Source organism: Macrobrachium rosenbergii, chromosome 51 (genome assembly GCF_040412425.1).
Source record: "Macrobrachium rosenbergii isolate ZJJX-2024 chromosome 51, ASM4041242v1, whole genome shotgun sequence".
NCBI classification, from domain to species: domain Eukaryota; kingdom Metazoa; phylum Arthropoda; class Malacostraca; order Decapoda; family Palaemonidae; genus Macrobrachium; species Macrobrachium rosenbergii.
Window position 1 is genome coordinate 30984795 of NC_089791.1, and position 27787 is coordinate 31012581.

Consider the following 27787-nt stretch of genomic DNA (forward strand, 5'->3'; position numbering starts at 1 on the left):
TTTAAAATCGTTCAACAGAGATTAACTGAGTGTTTTTTTGTTATTCCTTTCTTACAATTAGCTTCACTGGTTTATCGGTGATGAGACATTCAAAATTTAAATGGCATCTATCGCCAAGTCATCATTCTTCTTTCTGTTTTCCACATAAGAGAATGAGTAATCTTACTGTGTAGTCCTTTGCCGTGTTCCATTAAAAATATACGTCATTCATGAATAATAATAATAATAATAATAATAATAATAATAATAATAGTAATAATAGTAATAATAATAATAAACTCATGGGTCACACGTGATGCAAAGGAAACGACTAACGTGTATTCCCGCTTAAACCAAGAGCGGAAATACTCCGGCGGGTAACTCACTCCCTGGCCGGGCTATACTTTCTTGACAGCGCAGCTGAAGTCAATTATTCTATTGGGCTGCACATACGTTCGCTCTGTCCCGAGAGCGAGACAATTACGTCCGAGACTAAACACTTATTTGGAAAAATGCATGATTCAGATTGAACCGCGGTCCCCCTCGAAGGCTGCCTCCAGCATCATTTCAGGAAGTAGGCCTAGATGCTACAAAGTATGAGACCCCCAGGCCTATGTTGATCCTCTCTGATCGTAGGTCCTTCCCGAGGGGATGTTGTTCTTAGTACGAGGGCCTCCCTGATTTAGGAATGGTTTACATCTAAAGTCTTCTCAGATTTCAGACCCTTTTCCCCCCGAAAACTGTCCAATTTCAGAGAGCCACCGCCCTGACATCGCCCGAAATTCACATAGGTCTAATCCCGCACCTTCCCAAATTCAGACGTTTCTCTCCCCGAGTCACCCCAATTTCAACCAGATCACTTCCTGAAATACCCACAAAATCAGAGAGACCCCTTCCCCCATCCCCAAAAATAACGCCCCCCCAACCTGCTGAAGTTGTCGTCAGCGGAAATTCAGACTCCAGAGGTGTCATGTCTAAGTGAGCTTCTATCCGAAGTGTTGAAATTCGAATCAGAGGAAGCCGATAAATTCCTTGGTGACATTTCTCTGTTCCAATTTATTCTTTCTTATCCATCAGCGTGTCTTTATTTACATTTTATCCATATTCCGGGGTTTCGTTAACTTTGTATCCCGCGCGTTATCATTCTATTCTATTTTCGATTTACTTTATACTTGCTGATTGGTTTTATTCTCTATTCCATTTTTATTTTATTTTAGTTCCCTTCCATTTTCTGTTTTTCTTTTCATATAATGCTGTTCAATATTGCATACATTAATGTTTCTTTACCCAATTACAAGCTGAACGTTAAAATAATAATAATAATAATATAATAATAATAATAATGTCTACGAACCACGTGGCACAATATTATCAGCCTAGACTCATCGGCACGAGAGACATTATAGCCTTCCCGGAGGGGAGGCGGGGAGGGGGGAGGGATGCGGGGGTGGTGGAAGAGGCTGGGATTAGACAGCTTCCTTAATAAAAAAATTCCGATGTGGCCCCGTTGACCGACGAAGTGAATAGTACCTGGTGGTTACCAGGCTCTGTGGGTCAAACCAGGGTGGAAAATGTGTATATAATGTTGAAAAATAATAATAACAATAATGATTATATTAAATGCCCTTGAAAAATAATAATAACAATAATAATTATATTCAATGCAATGCTTACTCATACTTAAATAGCGAGACAAGGACGCAATCTATACCGAAGGCCATTGCTGTTACCGCGTAATTGACATACAAAATGTTGCTATATAATTACTCCATTTCCTGCCCCCTCCCCCCTTCTCTATCTACCAGTTTATGCATCTATTCATCTGGTCTCTTTATTCGTCTATCAAAACAACCACAATCGCATGACGTCACAAACACTCCCCCCCCCTCTACGAGAGCCTCGTGACGTCATAATCCAAGACGAGAATCGAGAAAAAGTGGGAATGTCTCACCTTGGTTACCTGTGCGGCATGACTCATCAATGAATTCATTCATATGATTCATCCCCGTGAGTAAGGGGGTGGGATGGACCAAGCGATGCTGAAAATGGAGGGACTCTTATTGTTTTTTTTATCGATAATTACTGATAATCTTGGGAAAATCCTATGTCCGTGATGATTAGGTCCCGTTCGTCAGGTCCGTGATAAGAAGGGGGTTGTGCGCTGATAAGCGCGTGTACTTAAATACAAATCAAAATGTGTACGACGCTTTAAGTACGCCATCCACACGTCAATAAAATATATAAAAAATGTAATACAATGGTTTTACTTACTTTAATAAACCAGAGAATTCCAATTCCGTCGAACATCCTAAAAATGGTTCATTCCAGTACGACACTTTTTCCATGCGAGTCTTCCAAAAGACTACAAACAACTCCGCGACGTCTCATTGACAACCCGAGACGCAGTTCGCCTTCGGATTTCTCCTCCAGGAGCGAGGTTACTATTTAACAATTCAGCACTCCGTTTGTATCTTTGATCTTGTCGCACTAACAAGCACCATTCCCTTATTTGATTAGGGTGACCCGATTATATGTGTAGAGAGCCACCGAAAGCACGTCACTGAACACGGGCGTGCATATTAAAAAGGTCCTCTGTGACCTCACTAAATTAAAAAAATCACACGACTACATCTCCGAGTCCCTCACGCCTTCCTTGTTGTTTTCTTTTTTCACCCCCCTCACACTCTTTCACTCATTGATGAGGGAACATCATAACCACAAGAATGCGGAAACGGTCGCAATGGCGGTGTGGAGGAACCTTCTGGTACGGTGATCATTTCAGAACTGACACAGCAGCAGGCAGCAGGACTCGTCTCGTGCTGGTTCCTCACCTTCTCTCAGCTGAGCAGCTATGTGAGGTCATGATGTCAGATGCTGATGGGTGAATTTTATTCGTGGTATTTACTCGTTTTCCTTATCTATGTCCATTTATCTCTGTGTTGCGATGCGTTTGGTTAAAAGAGGGCTTACTTTAGAGTACTTCCCGCTCTGAAGGCAATGTCTTGAATGTGCTCCCAAGCGTGTGAAAGCTTTGAAAGTTGGTATGCAGATCCTGGATAGGGAGGCGGTTGCCAATTTCACTGATAACCTCTCGCGCGTATGAAAGTGGCGAAGTAACAGAATTTAAAAGGCATTAAAATACAATGATAAATTACGTAAATACTCGATTGCTTTGGAAGTACCGAGCTATAAACTTCGCTGAGTTTAAATAAAATATCAATATTCTTTAAAACGTTTATACTAAGAGGCTGATATGAACGTCTATTGTATCGCAATACATCACGGATGTAGAATGTGCGGAACAAGCAGTTTATACACGACAAAAATAGCACTCTTATATAAACTTATCCCCCCACAAGCGCAATCTCAGTCACTCCCCCTGTATTCGGTGCTAATACCAATCTAATTACCGTGTCATTCATTCAAATTTACCAATGACAAGGAACCCACTGAATGACTTAACCGAATTTAGAGCCGGGCTAGACCGATCACTCCTGATGAGGGCCATTCAGCATTTGAATTGAAGATCATTCCACTCGAATGTATCTCTCTCTCTCTCTCTCTCTCTCTCTCTCTCTCTCTCTCTCTCTCTCTCTCTCTCTCTCAATAGTTATCGATCTGCGTGTCTAAGCATCTATTTGCATGGCTATCTGCTTGTTCATGTAGTGAAGTTTTCAGCCACATAGTACAATAGTCCATCTACTTACTTAGTTGTTCCATTTCTATCTGTCTGATAGAAATTGATGGGAAGTTATTTTTGCAATACAAAAGCTACACCAAGGGAAAATCATCATTTTAATTAATCTTAAACACTGAATTTCTAAGGAATTATTTCAATTCGTACACTTACAATCAAACATTACAATATTACTTTTTTTTTTAACAAAGATGGCCCCACCCGCCAGTTATTGAAGTCTATTATTGATATTATTGCTAGATCATTATCATTATTTGTTTAGCACATTCCCAAAAGAGAGAATAACCACGTAAAACAAAGACGGGCGAAGGAAAATCAAATTATTATGAATCTGGCAAGTAGATCATTGAAGGCTCCTCCTCCTCCCTCCCTTGCCATTCTGACGCAAGTTATGCGGACGTCGCGCGTGAAAGGGGTACACAAGTTACAGAAAACAGTTCTCAAGTTACGAAGACGGTGCTCAAGTTGCGCAGGACGGTACTGGCATTGCAGCAAACGGTTTATACTCGAATTACGAAAGGCCGGGAGTTATTTAGAAGTTCTGCAGGAGTTTGTTAATGGAGCCGAACCGACTCCATTTGGTGGTGCAAATTACTGAAATAGAGACAAAGTGCGTTCATGTCCTTAGAACCAGTGGTCCTTCTCTTGACCTCAGCAGTAGATTTTATGTGCCTAGTGGCTGGTTGGCTGTAGAATGTCACAGGTGGGACAGGGGAGAGAAATACTAGGCCTAGAAATATCATTCAAATCGATCATAAGATCCTGGTCAAAGTCAAGGTAAGTGCTTATCCTTATAGTTATCTGTACTGAAGAGCATAAATACTTCACACATTTGGATGCTGAGGTACCACATTCTAACGAGATCTCGTCGTCACCCAAAAGAGATTCTTTTAGCCTCTAACGAAAGCTGTTCATTTGGTATTCAGCTCCATTACCTGGGAGGTTCACCTTTGGCTGTTCTGCGCAGAGTGGAATAAGTCCTTCAGGATTATATTCCACTGTGGCAAAAGATCAAGTTCTTGAACTTTTTCAGGTTTTAACTCTCTCTCTCTCTCTCTCTCTCTCTCTCTCTCTCTCTCTCTCTCTCTCTCTCTCATAGTGATCACCACTCTTTCTTCTTTAGACCAATGGGCGCACCTCTGGTCAGTATCTCACGGAGACACCATGCCTTTGCTTTTGAAATAGGCATTTTGACGCTCGTTTAGCTGACATCCAATGCTTGCCCTTAAGAGTTCTGACAGAGTTCTTGATAGGAAGGTAAATTTAAAAGATGAACTCTTTGTCGGAACGCCAATATGTAGATGCACAAGCACTTTACCTGGTACAGTTGAGCACATGCATTCAATATTAAACAGGAGAGTCTGGGCGTGCCAACGAATCAGATTATCCGGATTAAATCACCTACACTCTGTTACGCAACTTGTACGGCTTCAAAGTCCTTTACTTGTTGTATTCCTTTTGACAATATAGTTTATCCCCCGTAGGGGGTGAGTGCCGTCAGGGCACGTCGTGCGGTTCACTGTAGGCATTACTGAAGGTTCTTTGCAGCGTGCCTTCGACCCCTAGCTGCAACCCCTTTCGTTCCTTTTACTGCACCTCCGATCAAATGCTCTTTCCTCAACCCTCTCCTAACAATTGTTTCACAGTGCAACTGCTCTGAGGTTTTCCTCCTCTTACACCTTTCAAGCCTTTTACTGTCAGTTTCCCTTTCAGCGCTGAATGACCTCATAGGTCCCAGTGCTTGGCCTTTGGCCTAAATTCAATATTTCATTTCAATTAAATTCAAAATACTTTATCATCTTGCTTCTTTGATCATTTTTGAATGTTCAGATTAAACTGAAATCTCGGAGGAATCAGTAGTGCGATTCGCTCCATCCGTCAGTTATTTATTTGATCAAAGTCAGAACATCTGAACATCTTAATCTTGTAGATAGGTCTACTTATATTGTTTTGCTATCTTAGTCAGATTTTTCACATTTACAATTAACAAAGTTTTATGCAGATCTTATTCACCCTTGAACAAAAATCGTATGAGGGCGGGGGCGTTAGGCCTACTTACTCTTTCATCTTAGTACTAATTTGGTTAGTGCTCCATTAAGGTGCTAATAAGAGTTCCTCCTCCTCCTCCTCCTCATCTCAGGCAGCCTCGTAACACCCACCAGCAAACCCTCTCTCACAATCATTGTGTGTAATTTCTTATGTGCAATTCCACTTACAGGAATCTACTGATGTTAAAAAATAATCAAATTGATTCGTCCTTAAAATGCAAAAATATACAGAAATCAGCGTTCAAACATATCATGAAAATTCAGTGGCTCATCTCTGACCTTTAAAAAGAATATTATTAAGTGTTTTCTTTTGGTCTGAATAATACAAATGACATTTAGTGAAAGCTTGTTCATCTGCCCCAAGCAGTGGGTTTCCATTGGTCTCAGGTGATGCGTCTGATGATAAGAATGTTTCCACACATGTGAATTGGTCTATTGGAACACACTTATTTGAGCAGAGTGCACTTTGTTCTCTCTCTCTCTCTCTCTCAAACACACACACACACACACACACACACACACACACACACACACATATATATATATATATATATATATATATATATATATATATATATATATATATATATATATATATATATATATATATATATTATAATCACTTATAATCACGTGATTCATTTATCACACATTACCAAAGGTGAAAAATATTTTTCACCTGTGGTACTAATGTGATATATATATATATATATATATATATATATATATATATATATATATATATATATATATATATATATATATGTGTGTGTGTGTGTGTGTGTGTGTGTGTGTGTGTGTGTATATATATATACATATGTATATATAACTATATATGTATATACACATATAAACATATGTATATGTGTGTAGTGTGTGTTTGAGAGAGAGAAGAGAGAGAGAGAGAGAGAGAGAGAGAGAGAGAGAGAGAGAAAGTGCACTCTGCTCAAATAATAGTGTACCAGTTGACTAATCCACATGTGTGGAAATATTCATATCATTAAATGCATCACCTGTGGCCAATGTAAGTTCACTGCACACACACATATATATATATATATATATATATATATATATATATATATATATATATATATATATATATATATATATATATATATATATATATGGTGTAAGTGTGTGCGTGTGAGCGCTGGTCTTAGTATCGTCCGAGGATGTGACACAAGTGTAACTCTAATTACATAATAATTACTGGTCAATTTTCTGTAGCGATCCTATACAGTGTAATGGTATACCTGTGTAAATTCTGTTGAACAACGAACTTTCCTTTGCAGTCGTGACTTAAATGCATTGTCTTTATATTACAGCCTCCTTTGCTTTCTCTTTTCATAGATTTATAAGTACTATTGCCTTCTTGAAAGTAAGATATTGTCGTATATTGTTTATGTAGACATGAGAAAGGCTTCATTCTTGCTGACATTCTGAAAAAAAAAATGTATATCACTTATGTCTGTATTCTTGAACATTTTTATTAACGATTTGTGTATGAATAGATTATAAACATTAGTCAATAACGACGAAATGTTAACTACTGATTAGACTACTCCCCCGTGCAAACAAACTGAAAGTAATCTGGAAAATATAAATTAGATATTGGCAGAGTTATAACTAGCTCCTCTTTTCGTAGGCAGAGAAAAACACCTGTGCGCCAAATATTTCGTTCATCGGAAACGCATCCCAAAACACACACACAAGGGATGTGTGCAATACCCTTCTGAATGGATGGAAATTGTTCTTGTTCGTCGAAAGTATTTGTGCCCAATTGTCATGAAATGGAGTCATGCAATCTAGCTTTAGACTGATGAGTTTGCCTAAATGTAGGGTAGGATTATTAACTAGTGTACGAAATCAGGGATATAGTGTCTTATAATACAATTATTCGAGTTTATGTGTTCTCTTCCCCACGCCAAAGCCCCTTCCACGCAAACGAACGCAAGAGAAATGTGTCATCTTCAGGGCGAAATGAACGCGACCGGTTTGCCTTGACAGACCCACAACAAAAACGGAGGAAAAAAAATTCGTGATCCGCCGAGTTCCGTCTATGTGTCATTGACAGGAGGATGGTCAGATTGAAAGTGCTGGTCCAGGGCGTCATTCTGATCGTCCTGACGGCCTGTCTAGTGCTCCTCTTCAGCTTCAAAGACCACCGGGTGACCCGAAATGCCTCCGCGTCCGCCTCCCTGGTGGCCAGGCTCGAGGCTCCCGAAGACGTCCTCCTCAGGGAGGACGAGCCCGTGCCCCTGGACTACCAGGAGAACGACCTCTTGTACAGGCCGCCCCTCGACGTGGCGCTGATCTTCACGCACGCCAAAGGGAACCTGCCCCTGCAGTACAAGCTCAAAGTGGCCGTGGGGTCGCTCCTGCGGCAGGCGTCGGCGCCCCTTCGGCTGCACCTCATCACCGACGAGGACGGATTCCACATCGCCTCGCAGATCATCAACGAGGTCCAGTCCTCCAACAGGCTGGACTCCAGATATGTGAAGGTGGGGCGTGGCAGGGAATCGCTTTTCTTTCGTCTTTGGTGTCTGTGGGTTCATGAGTGTGGGCCTGGGTGGGCCATGGGCAGTTTTGGGGTGTAGGCTAGCCTAGGTGGTGAGATCAGGTTAGTTTGACCTTGAGATTTTACGAGGTTAAGTTACTCTGACTTTGAATTCAGTGCAAAATTGCAAAAATAGTTGTGATTCTGGTTTGCAAAATTGCAGTTCTTGTTCACGAGACTCTTCCAGGATAATGTGTTTAGCTGCGTCACTGGCTTAGCGTAGTTTGCGACACAAAGTAAATTGATTAATTAGCTTAACCTCTCTGACCTCAGATACCGTTACCAGATCAGCAAACTTTACCTCGGTAAATTGAGATTTTACTGGCTGGACTATCCGAACATTTTTATCTGATGAAGATAACAAACAAAAAATTAGATGAAGATAAAGTGATATTGTTAGTAGTAACTGGACTTTGTACAGTAAAATGCTAAGGTCATTCTGTGGATAGACTGAACAAGCAGGCTTGTAAAAAAACAAGAAAGGAATGTAACATTTTGTATAGGAATTTCTTTAGACAAAAACCTTTTTGATGTAGGATCATTTTTTGCCAATGGTTTATTGTTTTATAAATGTTTACATTCAGTCCAAAAACAAGAATTCTAAATGACTTAGAAAAAATCTAGGTGATAATGTGTATATATCTGTATGCTGTAAAGACAAATTTTTTCAACAAATTTTGTTCAGTTTACAAGAGAAAATTATAATGGGATAATATGTATTCAGATATGTATATAATTTTATTTCTTTGACATGACTATATCAGTGAGACTACCCTACAATGATAGTTGTTGTAATACTCTGACATTGACTGTTTTTTTCCTACTATGCTGTTAACCCCACTTTTAAACAGCAAGACAATGAATTTATTACAAATACTTAGAATATAAATTATTATTGTCATAATATTTTATTGACAGAAGTAGCAGTTTAATGGTAAATATCAAAGATATGGAAATTCAATTTTAAATCACTGTTATATATTCTTTATTAAAAGTTGTATATTAATAGGGACTGTGTCATACTGAAATGTTCCTTTTCAACTATGGGTAGCCTGTTCCGCCCCCCCCCCCAAGTTACTTGGCCTCGATTATTTGGTAAATTTTTACTCTAAACCATAATCGCTTTCTAAAATTGAAAATGGCATTGAATTTTCTTTGCATCAAGCCTTTACCTTGCTCCCATTTTCAGTTTGCATTTAAGAACGAACTCCTTGAGAGTCTAAACTTGTTGACTCAGTTGTCTTGTCAATTTACTCTAGTAATGTTAAATATTCATGCAGAAGCCAGTGAGATCGATGACTATGAACCTTGGGGCCTGAGAAAACAAGAAAAAGAAGGGATTGGGATAAAAAATTGTGTTGAGTCTCAAGACAGGGGAGACAGAAGCCATTAAGAAATTGAAAGCTTGGTCATAGAGAGGAAAGAAGTGGTAACTAAGTTGCGAAATGTGAGGGCTACTGATTGAATAACTACCAGGTTAATTTATGATTGAGTATGTCATGTCACTGTTAGAGTAGCATGCCACTTAAAGGATACTAATTATTCTGTAAATATTGAACATCAGCAAATGCTAAGTAACTGACATCTTGACTTTTTCATTCTAGCTCGTTTATGTGTCGGCGGAAGACTTCATACCTGAAATTGAAGAGTCAGTGAAGGTTTTACAAGACTATTTCACTACCAGGAGGCATGCCTATTACAGGGACGCTCTCTTCTTCTTTTCCGTTCATCTACACAGACTTCTTCCTGGTCTAGAGAAAGTGATATTAATGGATATTGATGTTAAGGTAAGATCCCACAAAGGTATAACTTCCTTTTTGAAGGCTGTTCATTCATTTTGTAGATAAAAATCTACGTACTGACAACTTTGTCATCATCTTTAATGTTGTCAAGTCACCTTTTTCCTTTGTAAGAAAGATGTGAAATGAGTTCTGTTACCTCTCTCTTCTTTCTTGTCCATTTCTTACACCCTCAATCTCCCCCCCTGGTCTATACACACTCTCAGTGATTTTCTGAGCCTTCCTACTAATCTTTGTTTTGCTATATCCAAATCTATGACTTTCCTGGGTAACTATTCCTCTTTCATTCTCATCCCATGTCCAGCCGCCTTAATCTATGAGATCTTAGTTTGTTTTTCAGCCTAAGGATGCCACATCTCCACAACTCTGATTTGTAATATGATCATCCCGTAGCCATATTTGTTGTTGATTTCCCTGGGGAGTGGTGCAGTTTCAAGAATGTTTCACAGCATTTCAGCAGCACCTTCTCCAAGGCTCTTATAGAATGCTCCGGCAATCTTATTCCATTATGTGTATGATACCGTAATGTATCAACTTCTTTGCATAGCACTGATATTATCTGGCCCTATTCCTTCCTGTACCATATTTTGTTATTCCTGAAGGTTTGGAGAATTTCCATGCTGTATTTCATTGTTGCCATGACTCGCTCGACCTCTTTGCACAACATATTCTCTGTGTCATTTCAACATCATCTAGTTAATCCAGCCATCCCCCTTTTGAATCTTTTTCTATATTTTATAAAATGTACTTTATTTTTCTCAAGTCTTATGGAGCTATGTAATCATGTGCATTGCTTGAATTGAAGAGGGAAGTACTAGTGTTTCTTATACTTGGCAAAACATATGAATGCATACTTAATTGCACAGTTCTTTCAATGAACCATACGCTCTTCTGTAGTGAAAGATTCATTTGTATGTAAATGTCTGTGCTGTAATAACACATTTTCATTGATTTTTACCATTACTGTGTGTTGTACCCACAGTATCTGTAAATTGAACTATACACCCTGTCTTTCCACTGTTAGTGTCAAAAATTTCGTAATGTCTTCATTAACAATGTTTCCAGGTCAAAGGTGATGTTGCCGAATTGCATTCGCACTTCAACCGCTTTAGTCAGACAAACGTTATTGGGATGGCGTACGAGCAGTCTCCAGTGTATCGGCACTTGCTGTCCCTTTACAGAAGGCATCATCCAGAATCACTGTTAGGTAGCCCCCCTGGTGAAGGGGGGTTCCCCGGTTACAATAGTGGGGTCGTCTTGGTCGATATCCAGAAGCTTCGACAATCGTCTGTAATACGTATGTATTTAGAGAATGGTAAAGGTATTATTTTTGAACTTGAATTGAAGGTCAAAATTAGGTTATCGGAAGAGAAAATATATGCAAATCAGTTTTGGGATAAGTTCTTCATAAGAAATTTCAGTTGCAGCTTGTAATTTGTCCAGCCTGTCATTTGATTTCAGTCCTTTCTTTCTTCATTCAAACAGGGAGCTATTTGGATAAGGGAAAACTTCTTGAGAGGAGCAGTCATTACAGCTTTCAAGGGCATCTTGGTGATCAAGACTTGTATACTCTCATAGCCTTTGATTATCCAGATCTCTTCTATACGTTGCCTTGTGGTTGGAACCGGCAGCTCTGCGACTGGTGGAAAAATCATGGTTATCAGACTATTTTTGATCAGTATTTTAATTGTACAACGGAATTCAATATCATTCACGGCAACTGTAAAACAGAAATACCTGATAATTTGTGATGATATGAGAATGTGCCACGCTGGTGACCAGTACATAATGTAATTTTTTAAACTAAATCTCATAGGCTGTGCACGCTTCCTCGAGTGTGATAAAAGGTTTCTTAAAAAACGTTTACGTTCTTGTTACCACATTTCTGATGGTATGTTGTACTCTCAGTCAAATTTTAATGATTTTTATACCTCAAGTGCTTAGTAAAGAAAGTGCAATATACCCAGACCAAGGGCAGCTCAAATATTTATGATGTACTTTTATACACTTGTTAAATTAATATAATTTTTTTACCCTGCATAAAAGATTTATTCAGCAGAGAAGTGACTGTTCGTGGTATTCTCCTGTGAGGCACAAGATATGATCCCTAGTGGGTGATGGAATTCAGTTTCTGTATAGAAGGCTTTTTGTGGTGCAGTGATTGAGTGGTATTGTGGTGTGAAGCACCAGATGTGATTTGTAGTGGGTAATGGATGTGAGTGATTGGAGTTTTGGACACATTTTTTGCATTCTGAATGATTTTACAGTTTGAGAGTCGGGTTAGTTGACGTCTCCAGCTTTTATGCTTGTACGTTTTATAAATGCCAAAAATCTGAAGAATTTCTCTAATTTTTGTATCTACTGTACATTTTATACCTAAGAATTTTATTGTTTGGACTCATATTTTTGTGTAAGGAATAGTAATTATTTTTTATGCCTTATTTTTTAGAAAGTGTACAAAGGCTTTAGCTCTGTGAGAGGCAGCAATTGTTAAAGTTGCACCGTAATAAGTATAGTAATCTGTATTACACAGAAAAATAAACTTCCAAGCACAGTGGTTGATCTTTTCAGGCATCTTACATGAAATGTATATACAGCCATACCAGCCTCAGGGGATTCCCAACTAGGTAAGAGTCATGCATGGTAAACTGTAAGACAACGAACCTGTGTGCTGTATTGCCGTTCATAACCAGATCTTTACAGATTAGGACTGTCAGTACTTGAGACAGAATGGGAACTTAAACATGTAATATAGAGTTGGCACTATTTTTGTAAGTGCATTGTTTGGTTCACAGCAATGTGGCGGTTATTGTCTGTCCTGACTAGCCACCCTTAGCCACATGCACCTGGGTAAATTCTATGGAGAATGGTATTTACTGTGAGCTAAACAGTCTCCCTTAAAGTTGAACCACTTAGTGTGACTTGATAAATTAGGGCAACTAAAGATTGAGGTCACTGTAGTTTCTGCATAACGTACTTGTAGCAACGGACAATAGAAGATGTGAGTGAGTTACTTTGTCCAATATTGAAACTTTGTGAATCATTGATATATTATGATTGTTATTATACATTAGTAATAGTATTAGTAGTAGTCACAACATAATAAGGATTCATATAGAGTAAACCAATGTGGCCATTAACCCAAGGAAGCTTTCAGAATAAAATATTTGAAAACTATATTGCAATAGAAAAGCAAAGCCAGGAGGAAAAGTACACTGTAGTCTAATAAAGTTGTAAATGATAAAAAAAAAATCGCAGTAGCTGACGAAAATGTAGGTCAGAATAACAAAAGTAAAGGGTCATTATTCTTCAAAATACAGTAGCATTTTATTTGTAGCCACTCAGACTTCATGATCACTACCATCTGTACTGTGTATAGGAAGAGTCCCACAGTTTTACCACACAGGGAGTGAAAGACCCCTGGCTATGGGATTTTTCTGTGAGGCATTTCATGGACCCTGATGCAGTGAAACGAGTAATGTGATTAGCAATTGGACAAGAAGAATGGTAGCTCCCTGTTGGTGGGGTACATGACAAAGCTTGTTGTACACGCAAACCCGAACTAAAAATCCAAGAACTTCCCAATTTATGATTTGTAGGGAACTTGGCTGGTACAACAATCCTCTTCTTGCCTTGGAAGCTCGGGGGCTTCTCTTTGCATATGTATACTTGATCTTGTTCTTTGTGTTTAGACAACAGAGTCTTTACCTGTAACCTTTAAACTGAAGTGCTGGATACTTGTTTATGCATTTCTTGCTTATCAGTGGGAGAGCCATGAAGTCCATTGGGTCGCACAGTCTTGGTCACTCAAGCAGAAATTTTTAGTGTTAGATTACGGCAGAGCCTACAGAGTCATTGTTAGAAATGCTAGCTAATCAACAGAGAACAAGTACTGTAATAGGAAAAACTGTTTTTTGTCAAGCTGTCACAGAGTTTACCAAAATGTTGTAGATGATACTTGAATTGGTGGATTATAAAAAATTTGAAAATGACAGTTCATGCTCTCGTCATAGTCCGTGGTGTTAATTTGATGCTTTCATCAAAAAATATTCAAGTATTTTTTGTGGATGGGCTTTTAGTCAGACAAATGTTGCGGTCCTTAATATATTGTAAAATGTTGTGCAGTTTACTGAAAATTAAAAATTTCTATCAAATTATGTTTAATTAAAAATCTGTTGTACAATAAATAATACATCAAAATAAGAAACATTTAAAATGGCAGATGTTTATCGCTACTCAATGGACTATGTGGTTTTGTACTCTAGTTTCGGATTGGGTGAGGAAGATGACTGATAATGTATTTGATATATCAAAATTTGATAATTGGGTGAGATTGTACAGTTTGACTCCTCCCTAAAACTTTTGCACTAGGCCTACTGAAGGTGGTTGGAAGTCAAGTTTTTAATGACCTGTACAGTCCTGATACTCTTTTAAGTTTTGGAATTCTCTTCCTGCTTCTCTTTTGCTTATTTTTACGACTGGATGTATAAGCTTTCATGCTGATGCTATTTAAGGTCCTCAGTTTTTACTTTTTTTCCACTTTTTTTTTTTCCTTCTGCTCATACCTTAAAGAAGCTAAGACATGCATGAGGAAACACTATATAACCAACTCAGCTGTTACATTGTGCAATTCCGTGTTGTTAATATAACAATAAATAGAATAACCGAGTCATGATAATACGCAAAACAGAACCTGTAAACCGATCTCGCTTGGAGACCACCTAGAGATCATTTTGTGATCAGTGTACAGACAACTATTTTGAAGATATTCACATTCCACTATTTCTTTAATGCAATATCACAAGATCCAAAACCCAAAAGAGAGAATTCGTCGCAAGAAAAACACCCTTGTCGAAATATGAGTCGGGAAGACGCAACAAGGCAAATTGTAACGAGATGGGGGAGCTGTTACAAAGGCAAATCTTCTCTATTACTACTACTAAGGCAACCACTACCGAGGCATGACAGCTCGTTACTACTACGACGACTGTCAGAGTTGCGGCTACTACTTATCAATATTAAATTCGTCAAGGTAATAGTAATTGGTTATTTGGTTAGACTGTACAGACTAACCATAATAGGCTAACTTTAAGTGATTTTTACTGAGGATTAACGTGAATATGATCAGGCCTAGAGAGGCCTACGTAGGTCATTGCATAGTTTATAGTAGGCTTATTTATTACTAAGACTCCTTGTTATGTAGCCTGTTAGACCATCAGGTGCTATTTTAATTAAATTCTATTGTCCTCTTTAATTAGTATATGCTCCCTTGTGTCATGTAATAGTCCTTGGGGTACTTCCAAAGTAAGAACTCCGCACGGACTAGGCTATTACCTCAGAAATTTATATTTCCTGTAATTTTAGTGGTGCTGATGAAGGAGGTGGTGTTGTTTATGGTGTTGATAAGTAACAGCTCCGCACGGACTGTACGGAGCGGCTCCGTGAATACGAAAGCCATTAGGGAGCCATATGTTCAAGAAGGAATTACAAGAAAAGCCATTAAGGAGCCATATGTTCAAGAGCCGGGGCCTTGCCCCTCCCAGACCCCAGGTGAAAGAAAATCGATAGAACTATATAGTAGAAAGGAGCCTATTTCTACAGTTTTTTGTTTGTTAACCTTTAATTTTTGGGGCTAACGTAATTAACCCATGAATTCCATCCAACAAAGGGGTTTCCAACCTAGCAAGACCGCGTCTGTTTATCCCGTCCAGCAAGTGCAATAACTGCCTCCCAGTACTAAAGGTGAGGACATTCCAGACAAAAGATGCACTGCCAGTATTTAGAAAAACCAGTTGAAAAGGTAAAAAAGGTTCCTTAGAATTACCAGAAAATTCACATTTACCAAAAGTTCCTCTATAAGACTTCACACGCGCGATAGTATTCCAGGATGGCCAACGTACAAGTTCTGATGTTAAGTACAGGTTAATTACAGTCGACCAACAAAAAATAATGGTAAAATCTTGATAAGCAGCCGAAATACTATAGGAAAAATCAGTTTCAAGGTAATCCAAGGTAATAGGCTACCCGATGCGGAGCCCTTGCTTAGTTCTACCAGCCTAAGTTTGTTCCCTTAAATAGTTTTGTGGTTAGTTGAGGTGTATTATAATTGAGATATATTTGAATATATATAAAGGAAAATCAAACCTTTTAGGTTACTTTATAATGGATCATGAAAGCTTAGAACTTAGATGGTATTGAGGATGTGCAGGTATGCCTTTAGGTTTAAGAATTCGTAGGAGAATTGTATATTACAAACTTCTGCAGCATCGTTGTAATGGAATGTATTTTGTATAGACTTTTTATTGTATAAATGCTGTCCTGAGTATCAGAAAATTATATTCTTAGTTTTTCCATAAAATGATGCTTATTATAAAATACTTTATAAGTACTGGCAGATTTAAAAATCCAACTGTATTTCACAGTTATTTTGGATGTTTATTGGAATGCAAAATGTTTATAATTAAGCTTTGTTTATTGATTCAAATTCCTTTTGTTATATAGTACGTTTCATTTCAGTGCTGGACATTCAGATTACCATAAGTCACATCGTATTTTGAAAATGGCCCACCTGGAAGAATTGCTTCAGTTTTTGTCCCCAAGTGCACGGTTTGATGTCAAGAGCGCAGCTTGCATGACAGTAGCACGTATGTACAACATAGTTCATTCAATGGTTTTGCTGATTGGCTGTGTCATTTTCAGTAAAGGTATGGGAATTATGTCTGTCTGTGCTGCCACTGATGAAGAGTTGCTTCTTTCATTGTGAGTGAAATACTTGTCAGAATATAGGCTGCTCAGTGATATGAGAAACCTAGTAGACTGTCAGAGTAGAGCATTCCCAAATTCAGAAGGCCAACTTGATCTTCAGAGTACTAGCATATTGTGGCAAGTGCAGGTCTGAATTGGCATTATATCTCAACTAATCTCATTCAAGTTCAAATGGTTTCTCTGGCAATGATGTGGTTGCTAAAGGTCTCAGGTTAAACAAGGAATGTTGCAGTTTTATTTTACAGTACAATTTTTTCACTTCCTTTATAACACAATTTTTGCACTTCTTTCAGCTGTTTTTACACATTCTATCAAGGTACATGGACACTAGACAAAATTTTGCAGAGTCCTTTGCTGATTATCAAAAAGGAGTACAATGGCCAACAACCTTCAGTGATGCAGTTGAGATTTTAGCAGACATTGCCGTTTCCTCACAGTTTGTGCGAAGTTCAGGGGTGTTCTTTTGTTCAAGCATGAGATCTGCAGGTTGTTGGCAGTTTTGGGTTTTAAAAATGACCTATGTTTTAAGTTCTTGGTTACCTGTATTCTTGGTTTCTTTTTGTGAATAATCTGTGTGTTGGGAAGTACTGTACTCCCTAAATGTACTATCAATTTTCTTTCATATTTTATTTAACTTTTGTTATGAAAAAGATTCCCCATCAGTGGAATGTGTATAGATGATTGCTTTGTTAAATGCAGCATTTTGCATTGCTTTGTTTTTATGTCTTACAACAGAACTTACCGGAACATCAGAGGGTCTTCAGCTTCTTTCTTTGCGTCCTGATATTTTGACTGCAGTTATTGGCCTTATAAAAGACCCTGAAATATACACAGCCAAAGATGCTATGAGAACTCTCATTAATTTGTCAGCTGAGGAGTCGGGTGCATCAGCACTCCTAGCGTTGAAAGATGTTGATGTTACAACAGAAATGATTAAGGTAATGTAATACTATTTTTGATTGATTGACGTATATTTGAAACATTTAATTTTGCTAATGTAAAAGGAATGTCGGTGTGCCGTAGTTGTTTTTGTAAATGGGAATATTTTTAAATTTTATTAGAGATAATTTTATCAGATATTTTAATGTTGTTATTGTAATGTGCCATTTGCTGTAAATATTGGTAGAGTTTTAAAATGTGTGTTGTGTAATTGATTCATGGGTTAGACATTTGTTTAAATACAAACCCACATTTTGCACCAGTTTTTTATTTTTCAAGTGAACTATGCATATGGATATTTGATTCTGTTCATCTTTTGACAGTCATATTAATACTTGCATGCAATATAAAGTAGTGTATATCCGTATTCAAACCATACAGTAATTAGCAGGCAATAACCCTTATGAAGTGAGATTTTTGCCACATTGCAGGCTGAGTCATTCTTTTTGAACAACTAGTTCCAGGGGATAGATTTTTAATGTTCAGCTTGTAATGCAGATTATTGAGAGTATCTTGTAGCAATGCTTACCAGCACATATTTGCAACTCAGTTTTGATTTAACAGTAGAGAGTTTTCATTTTACAGTACTTTGAACATATAACAGAAGTAACAATAACTTGGTGCAGTAATTGACACTGCATTTCTCTGTAGGGCAGAAATGTGTATGGTTTACTGTTTTATTTCATGTTATGTTTATTCACATTAGGTGTTCCATCTTCATGTACTTCATTTCGATGTATATTTTTTCCAGTGCATACAGGATAAGGAGTATCCCCACGCAGACTATGCTTGTGGGGTTCTCGCAAATCTTTCTAAACCCAAACAGTGTTGCCAGAAGGTGTTTGAGAGTCTTGACAAAGGGCCAGTCAAGTTGGAAGGCCTCGTTTATATCTTGTGCCAGATGAACTACAATACCAAGGGGGCCAAGCTCCATCTGTTAGCTCCATGCATCACAAATTTCTCTCAACTAGCAGACGGGAGAAGGTGAGTGGAGATTCTCAAGTTTTGAGTGGGATTGATAGATTTATTGATTTTTTTTGTCCTCAGTGTTTGGAATGTCATAGAAATTTGCCGAGAAGTAAGAATTAGCAGTTAATATTACAGTTGATACTGCATACATAGTTGTTTGGTATATGGGTTTTTGCCTGTACGATATATCTTTCATAAGACGAATTAATAAAAGTGAGTTCCCATGCAATCAGAAATAGGTTGTAATGACCTCTGACAGTTTAACTTTTAGAAATGTCCAATAGAGAGATGTCAGAGACTGCACATTGTCTGCAGTGGTCGTTTTAGATGCCATTCAGCATCGAGCATACATACCCTATGGTAATCTAATCTCTTTTGATATCATGGACTGAACTTGAATTATGGAGAGTACTAGCTATTTTAATGTGCTCATGTGTATTTTTGTGGATTTGATATTTATATTTTTTGTGAAATAAAAAATATTATTTTAGCAAAAAGCATTAATATAGGTTAATAGAATGGGTAGATTTTAAACAACTGGATTGTAACTATTTTTTCCATAGATGCGATTCAGTACATTGTGATATTTCCCTTGAGGATTGGTCCTGGTGGAACTCAACCCAATTGTACACAGTAGTTTTCTTTTACTTTCCTGATGGACTGCTAGTTACTGTAGACAACAGTAGACAGAAGTTCTCTTACCACATGCAACAGGTGATATATATTAGCTACAACATGAGGGCAACGGCATGTGTTATAAATAAACAAAACATCTACTAAGTGGCTGTTGTTGGAAACAGCCTATCTCAAATATGGTGGATGCAGTGTATTGCATTCAGTATGTAATCTTCAAAGATATATTCTAATGGCAGGTGCTTCTCTCTGGTTATTTTGAGTTTCATAGGCAGATGATGGACAGAAATTCGCTGATGATACAAAGGCTTATTCCATTCATGGAGTACAAAGAATCCAAAGGCAGGCGGTTCTCGATCATCGCGGCGATACACAACTGCTGTTTTGAAAAAGGTTTGAGAGTCGTGTTGCAATCTGCTCTTGAAGACATGAGACTCCATTCATATTTGTTTGCTGGTGCTCGAAAAATAATTTAAACTTCATAATGGTTTGCCTTTTCTTCTTGTAGTAGATAAAGCATTTAATAAAACATCAGTGTGGTTTTTACAATTTTATTGTTTATTCATGTCATTTAAATAAATATTTTAATCTGTCAGTACAGTATTTAGTTGTTTTGTTACCATTTTAAAAACACTGTTAATAAGGTCTTGAGTTATTTTATTTACTTTTCCAGAAAATCACACATGGCTTATGGGTGAGGATATTGACATCATACCTAGACTAGTCTTACCTCTCGCTGGACCAGATGTATATACTGTAGAAGAGAATGATTCCCTGCCTGTGGACTTGCAATACCTTGGTGACGACAAGGAGAGAGAACCTGACCCAGAAATCCGCAAGTTGCTTCTGGAAGCTTTAATGCAGGTGATTGTTCTTTCCTAGAAGTTTAGGGTTATATTCTTTCACTGGTATCTTGATTTTTATTGTAGGTAACTTTTTACGTTTAACTGTGAGCTCCTGTTTATTTTAATTTATTACTCTTGACTATAAGGTGTACTACTGTATGTTATTAACAAGATACTTTATGTCAGAACGTTTCTCTTCATTCCACTTTTTTATCATCTTTAGTGAGTGCTGCTCTTTTCTGATTTTGTTAGAGGTAGTAAAAACTTTCCTCCTTTTATTTTCATGGAGCTAATCATTGTACATGTGTTGTATATGCAGGAGATATCCTGTCTTCCAAGCTGTAGTAATTACCAGTATGTGAATTGTTTTAGTATAGATTTGGTGATTATCCCTGCTCGTGGAAGTAATAGGGTCAGAGAACATTTTGTAGATGGTTCACGTCCTCATGATTTGTAACCGTTTCCATTTTTCATGCTTTTTGCACAGTTTTTAAAGAAGGGAATGTTTAAGAGACATTCTGGTCAAGTCTGTATTCTGCTAAGAGCAGTAATGGGCTTGTTTTATGCAACCTAGACTGCTTCCAAATTTTAGATAGCAATTAAAAGTATTTGTGATTGATAAGTAACATCTTAACTTAACAGACCTCAGATAAGCATATTTCTGTACTTATCAGCTATATTATTATCATTAAGGTTTGCTATGCTACCTTTTAAGATATGGTACAGTTTTTAAGGGATGTTTTCATCTTTTTGCTTTGTCTTATTGCCACTTGTAATGGCTCACATTTTCTCAATTCTGATTCTGTTAAAAGTTTTTTTGTAACCTTAATTCTCTCGTCATTAACAAGGGAGTGCCTCAGGTTATAGCTTTTATGTAAAATACATAAACTTTTTAGAATATCTAAATCCATGCACCATATGATTGTGCTTTAGAGAATATCTCCCTGTTTCACTTTGGGCAGAACTCATTCCAAATCATCAGCAAATCTCTTTAAATTCAAATTCAGTTTTTAAACAAATGTTTTGATTTCTGTACTTTTAGATGTACTTGTTTTTACAGATCTTTTGCATTTTAACTTGAAATGTTTTGACCACTTTCTGTGAACTGTAGGGCTTGAGATGTACTTGACTTTTTCCTCTAAAACCAATGGTTAGTGCGTCACCAACTTACAGCGAGGGATCTGTTCTAGTGCTGCACTGTAAGTTGGTTTTTCGCCATGATTGGTGCTTTAACGACGCCGTAACTTGATGCTACATCAAGTTACAGTGCTGTAAACACCATTAACTTGATGCCTATTCTTATCAAGTTACGGCGCTGTGCTGTCGCCATAAGTCAGTGACACACTGGTTATATTTTGCTCTCCACAGATGTGTATTACCCGTAATGGTAGAGAAATGATGAGATCGCAAAATATCTACCTGATTCTGAAAGAACACCATAAGTGGGAGACAGATCGCCGTTGCATTATGCTGAACGAAGACCTTGTCAACTTAATCATCAGGTAAGCAGTATAATTACATTTTTTCCTCATGTAAAAACACATCTTGATATTTGCCTATAAATAATTGTTCTCTGTATCTAAGTAAAGAAAATACAGACAGTGCTGAGTGTCTGTGGGAAAGCTGTCTAATGTGACAAAGTATTTTATCAGTGAGCAAAACTAGGGCACATTTACCATACAGTGATCCTGAGCTTTTATGTGAATTGATATAACAAACTCCACTTAACAAGAATAACTTTTGTATAAATGCTGTTTGGATTAATCCCTAAAGTGCAGGCAGTTTGTTATTCCAGCCTGGGATAGACATTTATATTAGGCTAGTGACTGTTTGATCATGGCAGATTGCCTTATCAATGGTGAGCTAAAGTGACCTGTGAAAGAAAGGCTGTAAGAGTAATTTGGCCGTAAAGTAATCCCCTTGAAAGTTTTATTTTATTTACAAGACCCTTCCAAAGTAGACATACTCTTCTTTATCAACTAAATGTTTTTTTTTCTTGTGCTTGTTAATATTTTCTTGTATAATCATGGCAGTGGGTTATTTTGCCCTTTGTTTCATCATAGCTAAGATGAGCATTGATATCTTATGATTATCATAGATTGTCTGTAATTATTTATGCTACCCATTATTTATTAGCCCTGTATGGGGATAGTGCCATCAGTGTACCTCATGCAGTGCACTGTAGACATTACTCAAGGTTCTTTGCAGCATCCTTTTGGCCCCTAGCTGCAGCCCCTTTCATTCCTTTTAACTATACCTCTTCTTCCATCTTATTTTCCACCCCATCCTAAGAATTATTTCAACATTATTTTCAGTGCTGAATGACATCATAGGTTGTAGCACTTGGCCTTAAGCCTAAATTTTGTATTCCAATTCCATTATTTATTAAGACATATAGTTTTATTTTCCATGTGATTCTCCTAAGAGCTTTTAGCTTGATATGATTTCTGCCAAGTGTAAATTTGTTTTAAATTCATCTGTCACATTGCTGGCCTTTGATTCTTGTCCCAATTGTAACAAGACTTACGAGTCTTTTGTCTGACAGACAGAAGGTAGTCTCACTTTGAATACACCACCTGGATCATCAGGTTTGTCTCAGTCACTAACTCAACGTCAGTTATAATATTTGTCTTATGGATATACATTTTTCTGGTAAAACTTCATGTACATACATATTATGTCTTTTCATTCTCAGGACGGAAGAGGAGATTGGGGTGGAAGACCTGTCAACTGTTGAGGTGTCTTCAGATCTGGCAAAAAAATTTTTGGAATCTGACAGGGAATATTTAGCTGGAGACATGTCAGACATCAAGGAAATAACAGAAGATTCATCAAAGGATAGAACATAATCCACTTCTTTCTGGAAGCAGAGATTTTTAAAGGTTCAAACGTTACAAATTTTATGCCCTCAGTTGAAGATGTTAACATAATGAATTTTTATCAAAATGGAAGGAAGCTTTGAATTTGTTTTCCCTTGAATCCATAGGAACAAAGTATAAAGTACTTCCATTTACTATATTTGCCATCCAGCATAATTATATGTAAAGTATACTATGCAAGAAGGTTCATAAAACTTTCACAAATGCAAGATTTCCTAGGAAGGGTTTATGACCAGTTTCAATATATCATCATATTGCTCTGGCAAGAAGGCCACAATTACTGCCTATTTTCAATGTTTGAAGTTCCTAAACATCCACGGGCTAAAGAAAACGAGGAATACAAAAGTACACAGTCTATTTACATATTTACACAGTACATTACAATGAAAATTTAACACCTCCTGGTTTCAAGTGTTCTATATTCATAAATAAGACGTTTTCTAAAAAGTCACGAGAGTGCCACAACAGATCACAATATTCATACCAAACATGCAGTTTGTACTGCTGGGAAAACACTGGGAAAAACACAAGACTCTGTCTGAACGGTTCACTTCAATTACACCTACGCTATATCTGAATGACTTAAGGAGGCAAAGCAACTGTTATATCTCAAACCTTTGCACAAACTTGCATTTCCATAAACTGCCTGACCGGGTAGTTTCTCATGTAAACCTGGATTACATGTGTTCAAACAAAGCCTTTAAACATTTCTCTTCATGAACACTTTACAGCTAAACATGAAAAAAAAAAGTCCATTCCTTATTTTCAAGTCCCTCATAGTACTGAAGCAATGCACTAAAAGTTTTCTGGGGTGGTGGTGGAAGTCCCTTCTGACAGATCTATTTCGTAATACTTTCTGCAAAGGACTTGCCAGTCACCCACTACAGATATTATTAGGACGAGGGACTAGGTAACTCACTTGCTTAGAGCCCCTAGGGCTGGGAAATTTCACCTATAAAAGTAGGTCTCGTTATGTACACTTACTGCATCACCCATTAATGCCACAATGAATAACACACACATTTTCAATAATGTTATAACCAAAATACATGAATAAAGCATTAGTCTATAAAATCTGGAACAGACTATCACATTTGAGACCAATGCAGTAGGAAAATCTTCAGTATGAAGAACACATTATATACATTTATGTATAAATATGCTTGTTGAGGCATCAAAAATATTGAAATAAACTTTGACGAACAAAATGTCAAAGAGAATGATCTATATACAACTGTGGATACAAGGAACATAAAGGTCACCTATTAACTTAAAGACTCTGTGGCACTCGTATGAATGGTCTACATTATCAACATTTTCTTAGCAATAAAAAATGTCCATAAAAATGTCAATTTGTTATGAGAGTATATACATTTACATATACAAAACATTTGCAAGAGATGAAACTGGATGATTTTAGTCAAATGTAAACGGGAGACAGGGAGAATTTCGTGACACAACAACAGTCAGAAACTGCCTACTGTATCATTACTTGCATCTTGTTTAGGTTTTGGGACCCTTTATATAAGTGTAATTGCCTGCGTCAAGCAAGCATTAGTAACAAATGTGTTTCTCAGGTATGCTCTGTACATCAGCAGTCAAGTCTCCATACAGTACATGGGGTTACACAGGAGAGAAAAAAAAAAACTTGGAAAACAGAATGCATATGTCATGAATGATTAACTTTTCCCAATATGTAATATTGATGGAAGATATTTACCATAACATTCTATTCTCTAGTCCATCTTTATTGTTTACTAACACACAAATAAGATACTCACCTAAATGGTGAATATGATTTTGCTTCGAATTTCCGTAACAGCATGGAAAGATGTTTTACACACATTCAACACTGCACATTACAGTTACTGTCTATAGTAATTAAAAGCCAGAATCATTTCAACAACCACTCAATGTAATTTAAGTAAAATGTCAGAAACAAACTTAGATCTTTGAAATATTTACCAGATGTAATCCAACAATACTAGAAAATTTGAATTTCATGAGTGCTACACATAAGCAACCATAATTTACATACAGCTATCAAATTGTATATTGTGCTGTGTCCCAGCAGCTAATCCCTTCATCTCCAGAAAAGTTACACAGACGGAAAGTTCAATATGGAAGAATAAAATATGTTGGTTACTGAGTCACAAAAATTATTAGGCTTTTTTTTTTTTTACTGGTCTTGAGAAAACTCCCCAGTTGTGAATTTATTTTAAAGTAATGTATGCTTTACATATTACGACTTCGTTTGCTTTTAGGCGTCTGTTCTCCCTAAACAACTTTTCTACTACAGTACGTTTGTTATTATAGAACTTGATTCCATTTGTGTTTTACTGTAAAATGTTCATCTTTCAAATATTCATGCCCTTTTAAAACTTTATTTACACTTGGCTGAAGAATATTTACATTAACACGGCTCAATTCTAACCACTTTCTTCCCAAGGCTTAAGTGACCCATTTCCACCTTCCATGTTTGTATTTACATTATCAAATTACTGTTCACATTTTATCAAGTATTTGAACTCTCATTCATTCTTTCTGATACCCAGTTATATAAGGATGGACACTTTAAAAACACTTGCACACAAAACCACAGCAGAGTTACAAAGAGAAGTAATCATTTCCTTGACAGCCAAAGCTAGGATAGTAACGATCAATGTCTACATCACCTGGAACGTCACTGACATCTACTGTTTCTTCGTTTACTACTAAGCTGATGACCGACGTTGTTAAAATACACTGTAAATGCAAATCCCTCACACTACACCTTGAGCACATGGAATCAACTCTACCAAAGAAAGTTTATGATAAATTTCCAAGAATACAATACAAAAAATGGTAAATATCCCAAGCTACGAGAGGAAAATAATGAGTAGCAACTTGAAACCAATGATCTGGCTGCGCCCCATGATTTTAAGCTATCCCATACCACAGACTTTTCATACATAACATATTTCAACATTTAATAACAAAATGTGAGGAAGTGTTAGTTTTAATAACAAATTTGAGGAAGTGTTAGTTGAAATGGAAGAATAGAATGGAGAAAATGGGAGAAAAAAAATAAGGGTAAGCAAAACCAAGATTTGGTGACAGGACAGTAAGCAAACAAGAAAAATTTAGTTGGGAATGTGGCTGTGTGGTTGCTATGGGGGGAGGCAGATGTGAATGCAATACAATGTACTGAATGGAACAGATGGTGTAATGAGATCCTCACGACTGAAAACTTTAAGTGAAGCACAGGATTTTCAATGTGCCAATTGTGAAGAAAAGGAGCAGCAGTGTGTGAGAATGCAGGCCTTAAAGGAAGACAGTTACATTGTTATAATTCATTTAATGACAACACAGGCTCATTCCTAGAATGTCAGAAGGCTTGGCCAATGACAGTTAAAAGTTTGTATGATGTACAAGCTGAAGATGGACAGCGCAAGATGAGACCAAAGGGGTGGATTGAAAGCCTTTTAAGTGCAAAAAGCAACGCAGAGGGGATTGAAAATGTAGAACTTTCTAATCTTAAGAAACATTGGATTGGAATTGAAAATGTAGAACATAGATTATTTGGTAAATAACAGCCCTAATCTTAAAAAACATTGGAAATTCTTTGTGACAAGGTTACTAAGAAAAGAAAATAAGGATAAAAAAAAAGTGATTATGAAATGCTGAGATTCATGTCAAAAATGCATTGAGACAATCATAGAAAGTTTCTGAAAGCCGTACAGTATCAGGACAAAGACCAGCTGCAATGCCAACAAAACTTCATTTTGGTAGCAAACACGAATGAGACAATCTTTGACCCATCTCCTAATCCAAGAAGGATAAACTATAAATTAAAAACTTGACTAGGTCACTTGCAAATCAAGGAAATAATCCATTCTAGTGGACAAAAGAACGTACGTACGTAAGGATACTGGCAACAACCCTATGGCCCCCCCGCCCCCATCAGTGCTGCTTTCTGCCTGATCCCTTTTATTTATTAATTTGGTGTTTTCCAACTCAGCTGTTCAATTTCTTCACCATTTCCCATTCTTATTTAAAAGAATTCCTCTTAGGCAGCCCTACAAGTGTCAATATGCAACTTGGCAGTCTTGTTAAGTTTTAAGCCCACATAAATGTAAGCAGGACATTTTCTGTAAACGCTACAGTCACACAACTCCACTGAGTTACCATATATATAACAAGGTTACCACAGATGCCATACACTTATCAAAAACCTAATGTATTAGAATATAATATATACTCTAGTATTGTTAATTTTTTTTTTACTTGGTTTTGACTTGAAACTTTCACAAATACCACCGATTTTGAGAAAATACAATGAAGGAGTTACATCATACAAATGAAATTAAAACATACGCACACATAAATACAGGCATACGAACAAATGTCCATTTCAAGACTCCAAAAGTGCATTCGAAAAAGTACATTACGGCATGGTATACACAAGCTTGTACGAAGTTCCCTAATACCATATGTGGTTACTAGTGTTATATTAGCAGGAATGAACAGTAGAATAAAAAAAGGAAAACTATTGTGAAACTATAAATAATGCCAATTAAAAAAATATCACTGGTGGAATACTAGACCTGATCACTGCAGTTTACGAGATATACTGCAGTCAGGTGATATAAACACAGGCAATCACTATCATGGTTTTCTCGGAAGAATTGGAAA

At 37.2% G+C, this 27787-nt stretch overlaps 3 protein-coding genes across 7 annotated transcripts in view; 2 read left to right on the plus strand and 1 right to left on the minus strand.

The window, feature by feature from the left end:
* The window catches only part of LOC136833267 (vascular endothelial growth factor receptor 1-like), a 56645-nt gene extending 53650 nt beyond the window's left edge, over nucleotides 1-2995 (minus strand). For both annotated transcript variants that reach the window (XM_067095187.1, XM_067095185.1), the window contains exon 1: nucleotides 2251-2995. The gene's annotated coding sequence lies outside the window, so the exon portion shown is untranslated. The remainder of the gene's footprint in view (nucleotides 1-2250) is intronic.
* On the plus strand, nucleotides 2360-14237 carry Xxylt (Xyloside xylosyltransferase). Of its 4 annotated transcripts, none has more exons than XM_067095193.1 (5): nucleotides 2360-2416; nucleotides 7658-8228; nucleotides 9889-10071; nucleotides 11149-11380; nucleotides 11569-14237. In XM_067095193.1, exons 2-5 carry the CDS (start codon nucleotides 7806-7808, stop codon nucleotides 11832-11834), a joined length of 1104 nt encoding a protein of 367 aa, XP_066951294.1. In that variant the 5' UTR covers nucleotides 2360-2416; nucleotides 7658-7805; the 3' UTR covers nucleotides 11835-14237. The 4 variants fall into 4 exon arrangements, with proteins under 4 accessions (XP_066951294.1, XP_066951293.1, XP_066951295.1 ...); XM_067095192.1 differs by having other exon boundaries at nucleotides 2387-2416; nucleotides 7373-8228; XM_067095194.1 differs by lacking the exon at nucleotides 2360-2416 and adding an exon at nucleotides 4053-4153.
* Nucleotides 14238-14960: 723 nt separating this feature from the next.
* On the plus strand, nucleotides 14961-23189 carry LOC136833268 (protein HGH1 homolog). Its single transcript, XM_067095190.1, has 8 exons — nucleotides 14961-15115; nucleotides 16600-16727; nucleotides 17584-17786; nucleotides 18539-18771; nucleotides 19661-19782; nucleotides 20063-20253; nucleotides 21603-21736; nucleotides 22930-23189. The coding sequence occupies exons 1-8, from the start codon at nucleotides 15045-15047 to the stop codon at nucleotides 23081-23083; spliced, it is 1236 nt and encodes a 411-aa protein (XP_066951291.1). The 5' UTR covers nucleotides 14961-15044; the 3' UTR covers nucleotides 23084-23189.
* Nucleotides 23190-27787: the final 4598 nt, after the last annotated feature.